The following is a 12350-nucleotide window of genomic DNA, read 5'->3' as shown; positions in this document are numbered from 1 at the left end:
CCTAGCTGGAAAATAACCAGCCATGAAAAACAGAGATCAACAATGCCAGCCCGCATCAGCCTGTTCTTGCCTTACCTGCCTTACAGAGCAGCCACCGAGCAAGAGGACAATGATGGCAGGTTAAGCAAGGATAGGCTGACTGGGGCTGGCATTTTTTAAAAGTTCATTAAGTCTATTGGTACATTTTAGGCATAAAGTACAATTACATTCATCACTGGGAATTTGTACCTTTACATGTTGTATCTTGGTTCTTATTTTTCCCCCTTCCCCTGCCCTCCCTTCAACCCCTCCAGTCCTCCCTATTTACAAAGTCTTTGTTTCCATTTTTTCATTTTCTCATATTAATTCCATTCTCTTCTTTCCTTTCCCCTACCCCTCCCACTTCCCCTTTCCCTTTTTCCCTTTTCTTCCTATTTCACATTATCTCTTATACCTTTTAGTCCTTATTTACACTTTCAGTTTCTCACAACAGAGAAACTATTCAGCATTTACACATGTGTGTCCTGTTTATTTCACTTAGGAGTGTGGCTTTGAGTTCTAGTTTTCAAGGCTGATTCTTTTCCAGCTAGGTCTTATTTTTGGGGAAAGAGGGTTTTACACAATATTTTTAGTGCATCTGTGTTTTGACTTTGACCCATAAGTTTACATAAGTTCAGCTATGGAATTTTCCACTTGTGGCATCATGTCAGCAGGGCTCAGAGTTTCAGATTTTGGAGCATTTCAGATCTAGGATTTTTGGATTAAGGCTGCTTAACTGTAATTATAAACCACAGCCCCCCTCCCCTCCAAAAATCTATTTTCTAACTTACTGGCTATCTCTCCTAGAGTATCCACAAATGTCTCAGGCACAGAGAACATCACATATATGATATATATGATATATAGAGATGCCAAAAAAGAAACTGGTGAGTAAAAGGGTACCTGAGGTCGGGCGTTGTGGTGCCTATCTGTAATCCCAGCATTCTAGGAGGCTGAGGCAGTTGCCCAGCCTGGCAACTAAGAGACTTAGGGAGGCCCTGCCTCAAAATAATAATAATAAAAAAACCAAAAGAGAAAAGGCTAGGAATGTAGCTCAGTGCAATGGCTCTGGGTTCAATCCCCAGCAGTGAAAAAACAAGCAAGCAAAAAACTCCACAAAAAAGCAAAAAACTGGGGGAGGGGGGAGTACCTGAGTTGGCAGAAAGGAGAAAACGCAGGTATGCAGGTATGTTTGATGGAAAAAAGAGGGCAAATGAGTGCAAAAATCAGTGAGCAATTGAGTGATCCGCAAGCTCACACAAGATGCTAATAGAATTTTTCTAGCTGTGAGGTCTTTTTCTTAATAGGGAATTATCAGAACTTTTATAACATTTATTTTAAAAGTCTAAAACAGCAGATTTGAGAGAAAGCCAACAAAATATTTTAATCAGCAAATATAAATGGCCTAAAGAAAGTTTAAAGAACATTTTTTTTAGCTGACAGAAGAGAAATGCAGGAAAGCTGGAAGACTCCCCGCAAGTATAGAAGGGATTATCCGAAACAAAAAGAAGAAAGAAAGGTGCCCATCTGTTCTCCATGTCTAATGATGAATCAAGTGAAAGGACTGGGCTCAATTATAGTGCAAGAGGCTCATTCTTGCAGTAATGGTTATTAAAAATAGAAGTAATTTACTCAGGGTTATCAGAGAATTTATTTCCCCGAAAAAATCTTTAAAAATAGACTAGCCATCCACTTTTCCTGAGCATAACAAAGGTATTATACTCCCGAAGCACCTTCATGGTGCATGAAAGACATTCTACAGGGCCTTTTCTGACTCGGAGTCCACCAAGGGGGACAATCAACAAAGAGTTCACGTGGCTCTCTTGACACACAGGCACTTGCTGCTCTAGGTGGGAGCCCAGACATCTGCTGTCACCTTGGATTTTTGTTTTGTTATTTACAATAAGAGGTACTTTCAAGAAGGGGCCATGCACAGAGTCCTAGGGGGTGGGCTACCTGGAGTACGGAAAGAAGTAGGAGGAAGGGAAGATATTAATTGGCTTTGCCTGTGGAGGTGTGATGGATTATAGGAATGTGTATGGTAATAATGAAAACTTTTTCTTTATGGTGAGATAAATAGAATACTGGACTGCTGTGAGTAGAAACAAATGAATTCCCAAGGTGCCTATATAAAACAAATTCTGCTGAGCACAAAGCTAGGATGGTTTGATGCCCATCATTTCTTGCTTCAGATAAAACAAAACAAAAACATGGGGAACCCTGTTCTTATAGTCCCCAGCAGGGCAACTGAGGGGTTTCCTTCCACCAGCAATGGCAAGGGCACCAATGTGCTCAGAGGATAAAGACATGGGCAAACTGACTGAATTTTCAAGTTCTCATGATTCCATGAAAATCACTGTTAGGTTGCTCAAAATATGGGGCCAAATCTCTATGAACAATCTGCACTCTGGATTCAAGGCACAGAACTTCAGGAGGTGATCAATGGGAGAGTAAATATGTTGGAGGGTTACAAAATAAGAACAGGCAGCTTTGCAGGCTCCTGAACAAGACACAGCACAACTGAGCCTCCAGGAGAAGCAATTTACAGGAGGAACATTGGATACATGATGTGCTCTGATGGGAAATGACCTCTTCATGCATTTCTAGGAGTTATCAAAACTTTATGTCAGGCCACCTCATACTGATTGGTACCTGGAGCCCTAGCAAAATCCTAAAGACCCCAAACAGGGCTCCTGGTATACTATCTGTCCTTGAAGAAGCAGAGTTGTTATGACCCACTCCTCCTCAGTGAAAACCACTGCCAAAACCACAGTTACCAGTGTAGTAACTGGCATGCCTCAGATGTGCTCAGGAAAAAACAAAACAAAACATTGAAAATCTGCATGATCTACAGAAATTCTGTATAGGAGCAATAATCAGGTCAGATGTGGTGTCAAAGGGACATTTTTTGAAAATGTTTGCATAGCAAAGCTACTAATATATTAAAAATAGTAAAGTTTCCTAAAGATGTTTTGTTCACATTTTGTGTAAGACCAAGAACACATCCATCCAGTGAATAATACTCTTATTGTTGTTGTTACCGGGGTGCCTTGAGTACAGACGGAAACACTGAGGGTGCCAAAGCCACCCCTGAGAGCCAGCGTCTCTGATCTGCAGTCTGGGGACTGGCTGGGATGAGCAGCATACTTTGCAGCCTTGGATGAAATTTTTTTCTGACCCAAACCAACCAGTCCTCATCATCAAATAAACAACTCTAGCATTACCAGCACTGCATCCTAGCTACCCCAGATGGTGGCTTAATAGCCTGCAAAAATTAATAGCACACCTCTGAGCACATTATTCACCCAGAGAATAGTTTAGGTAATGGAAAGAATCTGGCCCATTATACCCCACACAATTGCCAAATAATATACAATCACAGAAATGAAGCATGGCATATGGTAATCTCCCCATTATATTGAGATTCATTGTCATAAAAGCACCGTTCAAACCCCTCATAGAAATCTGAAAGGCATACCTTTCTTCTCTGGAAGAAACATTACAATAAGACAGGCCAGGCCTCCTAGACATAGAAATGCTGCTAAAGTCCGCTTCCGACCAAACCTAAATAACACAAAAATTTGTTAATTATGCATTTCTCTCGTGAATCTTATAAATTCATCTGCATCTTCTTCCCAACCTTCCTATTTAAATGTCCTCGGCTTCATTTTTTTTCTCATGGGCTAAGTGACAATCAGGAGCCTGACTGAGGCCTAAAATAACCTTCATTAAAAAGGCGAAACTTGCTTGAAAAGGGATTAAATGACATATATGGGAAAAGAACATCCAATTCTTCCATTTCCATGAGTGTTCACTATGTCCCAGTCACTGTTTTAGATGCTTTCTACTTATTATCTTATTTAATCTTAATAACAAACCTGGAGGCACGCACCATTACACTCTCCATCTTCTAGAAAATAAAACTGAAAAACAGAATAGAGTCTTCTAGCTCATTTAATTTTCTGGTTACCTCAAATGTGTTGAGTTAAAACTTTTAAACACTTTAAAAACTCCCTTTTTCTCAAAAACACAAATGAGAAAATATTTTATGTCAGTGGGTTAAAACGAAGTGAAATGTATTACACACTGAAAAGCCATTATAAAATAAGAGCTCTAGACTGGGAAAAAGATATTAACATTAGTAAGTGTCCTTTTCTAGAGGCCAGCTACATGTCAGGTACTCTGCTAAGAACTTCAACATTATATGTAATTTTGATAACACTTTCGGCAGGGGAATTTTATAATCCCTAGTTTGAGGATGAGCATGATAAAGGTTTAGTAAGAGAACTTGGCAAAATCATAAAACTAACTTGGGGCTAAACCTAGCCTTGAATTCAGGTCTGCCTGGCTCCAAAGGTAGCATCCTTCAGATTTTAATCCTGAGTTAGGGCGGAAGTTGCTGGGGCCGGAAAGGTCCTGAGTCTTCTTTTCCAGGTTATTTTGCTTAACTTAAAGGCAGTATGGGATGGCTTTCAAAAGACACCAACCATGCTAGGTGTTAGGGATGCCTGACACACAATATTCTACACACACATCTTCCTTACAGCGCTGCCAGTGTTGTCAGAGGCACACACAGGAAGCCACTGCAGCAAAGGAGGGGCCTGCAGCACAACTGGGGATGCTGGGGAAAGCTTCCTGAGCAAGGCATCTGACCCAGGTCCTGGACCACGATGAGGTAAGCTGCAGTCACTCATGGGGGAGTGGAGGCATCTGGAGCACTGTCTGGGATTAAAGCCTCCAGGTGAACAGGGCCCACACCTGCCCTTCCAAATGCTCTCAGCTGGAACACAATGACAACAGTGTCTAGTGCAGTGCTAAAGGAAGCCTTATGTGGGTGAGAATAATTTCTGAAAAATGAGAAAGGGCACAGTCCAAGTGATTCCAAGCTTAAACAGAACAGGGTTTTTAGTCATGTTGGTCAAGGACTAAATAACAGAAATGATCTTTGTTTTTTGTTTTATTTTTTGAGACAGGGTCTCACTATGGAGCTCAGGATGGTCCTGAACTCACTATATGTAGCCCACACTGGCTTCGAACTTGAGGTGTTCCTCCTTCCCCAGCCTCTCTGGTGTTGGGATTATAGGCATGCACCACCACACCCAGCAACAGAAATGATCTTTAGAAAACAGAAGATTGCTCTGTAAAATAACTTGTAAAAGGCATTTCCAAACTGTGCCATTGACCATGAGTGGCAAAAACAGAATGTTTCCTCCCCTCAACAAAGTGGTCTTAGGAAGTAAGAAAAGTCTAATTCCCTCAATTCTTTGTCTTCCTGCTTAGAGGAACTTCTACATATTATTACCTGAATTGATCATGTAGCTAATAATCCCATTTCTTGGGCCTAACAATTTACACATAGTCAACAGTGGTACCTCAGTTCATGAACGCTTTTGTTTACAAACAATTTGGTTCTCAAACAAAAGTGTTTGGCAAAATTTTGTTTTTGTTTGCAAACTCTGCATTGGGTGACAAACATGACTGTGGCCATCTTTCCCACACAAACACAAATGTGGCTGTCTTCTCCAAAGTCGTAGAATAAGTTGAGTTCATGAATTGAGGTATTACTGTACTCAAGACCCTTCAGATGCTAGAGTCTTTCCATACTGGGTTGAAATCTTTTTCTTAGCTGAAACACATGAAAGTCAAGAAACACTCCACTAAAAAATGAATTCTAACTTAATTTGGCCTGAAAGAAAGTAATCACCATGGTAATTAGCAGATATTGACTATGGATGTGTAGGTATTTGTGTACATGAGTTTGTGAGTGTGTCACAAATGTGCATTCTCTGTATTGCACTTTATTTCATCCAAACTCACCATTTCTGGTTAATCAAGTAGATGCAGAGCGGGTAGGATGGAATCTCTACGAGGCCAGACAGTGCCAGGTTGCCATAAATATTTCCACCTAGGTCACCTGCACTCAGAGTGAGGCCATAATACACCAAGCTGCACACGAACCTGCAGTTGGGGCCAAGGGACCGGGAGGTGACAGACAAGAACACAACAGGCACAAAAAGCACGTAAGACATTGCCAGAGAAGATTAAAGTAGCACAGGTTCCATATAATGCAATCTGCTGCAAGCAATCAGCTTGACTCTCCTGCTAAGCTTTTTGTCTTAATCTGAACGTCTTATTCTAAGAAAAAACAAAATCATGATGGGGGCTTTGGAAATGATTTGTATCTATTTGTTATATAAAGAAAATGGATGGCTCCGCCCCTGCAAAAGGAAAGACATTGTTTGTGCTTTCTCAAGCATTTCTGCATCCTGCGTCGAATAGAAAACAAAGATCTAATTCTGACCTTATTTAACTCAACAATTTATGGAACATTTGCTTATCGCAGTTGTGATATTATCTGAATAACTCTGCAATGGGTCTCCCACGGAGAAAGCCAACAGAAGGTGAATGGAGAAGTGGCATGAGAAAAGCCTGGATCTCCAGTGGTCACCTGGGATCCAGGCACTTCTCAGCACAGCTCTTACAACTGGGAAGAGAAGAGCAGGGTCACAGAGAGCAGGATCCTCTGGGAGGATCAACGGGATGGAACCTTTGCAAAGCTCCTGATGTGTTTACGCACACCATATCCAAAGCACACTGAGGGAGCGAGCGCCTCCTAGCTACAGGGAGCAACTGCAAGATGGCAGTGTGTTGTTTCCCTGTCCCCAAAGAACTTTGGCACAAGGCTAAATAAACTTAAATCCATGCAGTTTTCTAAAATATTCTTAAAGTGCTTTCTGCCTGGAGGAGAGACTTTACTCTTACACAATGCTATGGCATTTCCCAGTGGGTTCCCTGTGTTTGTGCCTATTCTGCATTTGAAATACAAATCCCTGGGCCGGAGATTTAGCTCAGTGGTTTCACCGCCTGCTACGCAAGTGCAAGGAACCGAGTTCGATCCCCAGTACCAAATAAATAAATAAATAAATAAAATACAAATCCCTCGCCCTTCCAAAAAGACATGAAAGTAGAAGGGAGACTATTAGAGAAGAGGGAGAGGACTTGGGAAGGGAGGATGAGAGGGAAGGGAAGGCCATGGGAGGAAAGGATAGGAGCAAAGTATCTTATATGCATATATGAAGACGTCACAATGAAACCTATTCTTCTATATAATTAACATGCACCAATAATAATCTTTAAAAACCCAGTAATTCCAGTGAAGTAATTTCAGCCAAAAAAACATAACTATTTAAACAAAGTCGGTATGGTATCAAGGCAGGACAAGAATAAACAAAGCCAGTTCAGAACAATAGGGGAATTTAGGTACCAGCTGGCAGTGAGAGGACAGCAGAACATGAGGCTCCGGAGTCCTTTTTGTCCCCAAGGCTGGGCCTCTGATCCGTGAGTTGTCTTTGTGACAGAGCTGGTCATTGGGATCCATAATTATAGCTATTAAGATCATTTCCATTCTCTTTATGGGCCCCAAACAAAATTTAAAGCGCTTGCATAATATTTAACAGTATATTTAGAGCATCAAAGAACTATTTAAAACGGCACTATTATAGGAAATAACCAAAGGAACAGATGTTAAACACAGAGGTATAATTTTAGTCCCGTTAAAGCCTTCTTCAATGACAGATCCACAGAAAAGATTTTAGAATTTTATAGCCTCTTCAAAAAGAATGACAATATCTGGAATGACATTGCCTCAATTATTGCACATTTTAATATTCTGAGCCCAAGGGAAGAAGGTTATTTGAGAAGAGCCCCTTTGGCTTTGTAAGAAATAAAATAAACAGGGACAAACTCCTTGGCCTCAAATCTAGGTTTTAAAAAAATCTTGTAAAGGTCAAAACCTAGACATACTTGGAAAAAATTAATATACCTAGAAAAAAGTAAAAACTTATAAACAAAAACAATAAATTATCTGCAACAAGTAGTTACTTCTTTCAAGGCAGAGGATTTGACTGTCCATGAAATCTGCAAACATAGTTTTACAGAGCCCTAAGCACCTGAACATACTTTATAAGTATTTGCTTTTGAATAGAAAGAACCTCAAATGAGCACCTCCTATGCTATATTGCTAGGTCTGCTTCTCAAAAGTTCTCTTAATCGCTGTCCCCCCGAGCTTGTGCTCTTCTTTCAGCATTCATTATGTATCTGTGATTCTTCCACACTGTGCTAGTTCTACGGAGGAACCATATGGGTGGCAGTTGGTGGGACACAGCCCTTACTCATACAAGGGAAGCCAGTGTGTGGGTAGAAAAAGAGAATTACCATATGGACACATCTTCTCAGCTTCTTATTTTCAAGAAACTGCTCTTTTCAGCTTTATACTTATAAGACTGTTTTCAAATGAAGTCACCGTCCCTTATCCTTCCATGACAGGTTCCCATGCACCCCTTACAGTTTATTCCGTACAAAGCAACATAGCAAAACCATCCTTTAGGCCAGTACATATGATGATCCTGCCCCAAACTGGACCAAGTAACATTTGCAGCATTGTAGCAGAATGTACACGTGCAGCTCACAAACTGTATGCGGCCATGTATGTCTCCCCTTTCTACAACTCATCCTTTAAATGGAATCATCTGGAACCCTGATTGCAAATTACATTAATTCTGAAAGTATGTTGAGAGACAGGGGGCCTACACTAAAACCAAAAAATCAAGTTCAGGGAGTGCTGATCACTGATTTGACACGAAGCTTTGGATCCACTGGATCCCATCTACACAACAGAGGACATTTCCCCGGGGGTGAGGTAGTGAATAGAATGCCACACAAACCGTGGTCCCAGGCACTGCAGCTGGAAAGTGCCGAGGAACTGCTTCATGCCACAACCCAAAGTAGGCACTCCTAAAATCCTGTGTAGACACTGTTCAGTTTCTTTCTGGCCCCTCCCCCAGCTTTGAGGGTGAGGCATTACATATTTATCATAAGTACCTCGTGAGCAAAGACATGTCTCTGATCTCTACTCAAATTCAGTAAATGCACCCAGCAGGCCCCCTCATCTGCTGGTGGACAGAAATGGGGCTGTGTAAGCAGAGTGTCCACAGGTGCTAAGGGTCAGAGGCCTCGTTTTGTGAAAAACAACTTCATGCTGACACGAGGTAAAACGCCGAAACTCTGCAGATGGAATGAAATATTGAGAGATCTTTAGCAACCTGTGTGGAAGATCGAAGAGACACCCCCCAGATTTACCCACCAGATGAACATCAGGATCAGAGTGTGTCCTAAGAGGATCCGGTACCGGAACAGATCCAAGAAACTTCCGGTCTCCTTGTAGCTCCTGTTGGCCGGATGTGTTAGTGAGAATGTGCCCTTTAGCTTGCGGTTCCTCTTGGCAATGAGGTAGAGTGTCTCTTCCGCCTCACTCAGTCGACCCTGGGAGTATAACCAACGAGGTGATTCAGGAATGAATCTGAAAGAGATGTCATTAAAGGCTGTGTATTCATATAGGCGTATGGGCAGAAGGAGGAGAGAAATCACCCACTCAGTACATGGAGTCTTTCACCACAGCTGGTTTGCATCTGACATTTAAAGCTTAACTCTCCCAATGAAAAATGAACAGAAAGAGAAAATGGGCTGCTTTCAACAGTGTACCAATGTGAACGTAGCCTTATTCATCAATACAAACCAAGAACATGCTTCCAAAACACCAGTCAAAAGCTAAACAATTTGCATTTATTTTTATATAAAATTATCTTATACTAATTAAATTTAAAGAAATTTAAGTTGAATAGCAAGACCATAGTACTAAATAATGTAAATTCTTCATAATGCATGGATCAAGAACACAGTGCTAAATCCTAACCAGTTATAGTTGGAAAACTACAGCAGAGAGAGTAGGTTTTTTAAGTTCTGAAAAAGTTTCACATGAGAATGTAAATTTTTCTTAACTCATCAGATGAAGAAATTTTTAACAAGTCAGGGTTTTTAATATCATGACATTTTATTTAGGAGGGAGAGTTTTTTAAGACTAGGCATAGAAATTTTAAAAGTTTATTACATCTCAGCTACTTTTGAGTTTTACTGCTTCAAAATGTTCTATCACCCAACACATCAGCTTTATTTATTTATATTTTTTAATTTTTTAATTTTTAAATTTTTAAAAAATTTTTATTTATTTTAAAATTATTTTTATTTTTTTATTTTTTATTTTATTTATTTATTTTTTTAACACCAGCTTTATTATGTCCTCAGGACCTTTCATGATCCACCTAGACCTTAAAGAATAAAAGTTATTTTTGGGTTAATTTCTAGTCGCTGAACAACAGTTATTTTCTGATACAACTATAAAATATTGTCACTGCTATATTCACCCAGTTCTAAGCCCTGGACATTATTGTAGTTTTGACTTTTCACCATGTTGGAGGACTTCTCAGACAAAATCGTGGCAGGAACATGGAAACTTTGTTTACTAGACATAACATCAAGTACTCTTTGATCTAATTGACATTTTCAGCCAAAAATAAAACTTGGATGAATAATATTTAAGGACAGTGAATTAGCAAAAAGCACTATGGGCCTTGGAAGCTTAATGGACGGCCAGCCTGTCAATAACCATTTACTGAGCGCTTCTATTTTGTACAAAGCAATGTAACAGGTGTTGAGAGGCAAATATTGCAAACCAAAATCAGGAGTTTTCCCAGGAGTTTTGTTACTGGGGAAGAGAATATTTATGCACAACATTTGATTACCAGCTACAGCAGGGACAAAGGCTGTCTACAACATCTTGGAAAAAATCCCTTTATTTCCTTCCTCATTGCCATTTGATTATATTACGGATATGCAAGTAAATAATCAAGTAAAACACTGTTCCTTTGAAAGCTATGTCTACCAATCGTCAGCTGGATCAACTGACCCTATCTGTGTTCAGGACCACAGAGAAGACGCTGTGATGACTAGACAGTGAAAATATATGATAATAAAAATTAAATGTAGGTAGGATTAAAAGGAGTAAAAAAGAACCAGTAAGAAATACAGCAAAATATTAATGATCATTACCTTTGGGTAATGTAAGTCACTGCCTCCACCCTTAAGCTTCTCTGTATTTTCAGAATTGTTTAGAAGCATCAATATTAATTTTGAAACTTTATATACCACCTTTGAAGATAATAGTTGAAAAACATTCAGGGTTTGGAAAATTGATTGAGCTACTAAATGATGTCTCCTTGGAAAAGATTTATCTTGATCATGCAAACTTAAGACCTTGTATTTCTTTGCATTTTTGAGAAGCCAACAGTTCACTCACACGAAAGATCGCCTATTTGGATGGACAATGGGCGGATGACCTCTGACACGTGAAAAATTGTACGTACAAAACAGTGAGATGTGCTTTTAAAAGAAAAAGCAGGCCTTTAAACACTGCCTTCTGCAGAGTAGCCTGGTCATCTTTGTAAATGCTAACTTAACCATGATCCTTCTGCTTACAAATATTCTGTGAATATCTTTAAAGGCAGCAAATCTTTGTAAGAGGGCAGTGATCTACAGAAAAGAATAAAACTATTCAAATTCAAATATTGTGAAAATATGAATTTTTAAGCTAGGTAAAAATGTTTCCACTAGACAAACAAGGCATGACTATAAAATAATGTTGCTAATGGTTAACTATGAATGTGATTAGAAATGTTTGTCCAATGCACACAAAGAATCTACTGCATGAAAGGCTGTGGCTTTGGTGCTGGAGGAAATACAATTCTTGAGCAAAAAGCCTGCTGCTGTCCAAGGGCTCTGGGTTCAGGGAGATGGAGCTCCAGCTTGAGGCAGAAAAACAAGGGCCACACAAGGGGTCCCAATACCTGGTGAGGAATTCTTTAAAGAAAGAGAATGACTTGTAATGGGGGTGTGGCCTGCAAAAGCTTGGGGAGGATGGCAGTTCCCCCGAGAGGGTGGTTGAGGATTAACTGAAGAAGCAGAAATGGAGAGGAGGGCATTGAAAGTGCAGGCACAGCCCTGGGTAGAGCCAGGAGCAGAAGAACGCAAGAGGCACACTGGGAACAACCTGCAGCTTGGTGGGCCGGGAAGAGGTGTGGAAACTGGGCGGGAGAGAGAAAGGAGATGGCAGAAGAGCCTGTGGGAGGCCTTCTGTTCCCAGCTTAATGGAATAAGTATGTATTTAAATCTCACCTGGCTTTTCCCTTCTATTTTCTATTGTGCGTGACCTGAATTCATTTCCAATTCAGGTCCATCTAGTACTAAGCAGTAACTAACTCAGATCACAAACAGAAAAAGAAAAGCAGAATGATTCAGGACTACTGAAGGAGAGAAGAGAGCCACGCTGAAAGGAGAAGTACGAGCTTCATTAAGTACCTGAAAAGAAGACTCATTCATTCATCAAGATTTGCATGAATGCTTATTTACTAAGATACTATGTGAGGTACTCACTTATTACT

The 12350-nt window shown here is 40.2% G+C and overlaps 1 protein-coding gene across 3 annotated transcripts in view; it reads right to left on the bottom strand.

Annotated features, from left to right (window-relative positions):
- The window catches only part of Slc22a15 (solute carrier family 22 member 15), a 70949-nt gene that overhangs the window by 12687 nt on the left and 45912 nt on the right, over window positions 1-12350 (bottom strand). For all 3 annotated transcript variants that reach the window (XR_002397974.2, XM_087213306.1, XM_004853796.3), the window contains 3 exons: window positions 9161-9376; window positions 5836-5976; window positions 3497-3582 (listed from right to left, as the gene is read on the bottom strand). Coding sequence is in view for 2 of the 3 variants with exons in the window: in XM_087213306.1 (XP_087069432.1) it covers window positions 3497-3582; window positions 5836-5976; window positions 9161-9376 (443 nt within the window). In the remaining variant the exon portion in view is untranslated. The remainder of the gene's footprint in view (window positions 1-3496; window positions 3583-5835; window positions 5977-9160; window positions 9377-12350) is intronic.

The sequence above is a fragment of the Heterocephalus glaber genome, unplaced genomic scaffold (genome assembly GCF_053883595.1).
Source record: "Heterocephalus glaber isolate CG9 unplaced genomic scaffold, H.glaber_assembly_v1.0 deba00001442, whole genome shotgun sequence".
NCBI classification, from domain to species: domain Eukaryota; kingdom Metazoa; phylum Chordata; class Mammalia; order Rodentia; family Bathyergidae; genus Heterocephalus; species Heterocephalus glaber.
Note: the sequence above shows the minus strand (reverse complement) of the source record. Positions and strands in the feature narration are given on the sequence as shown.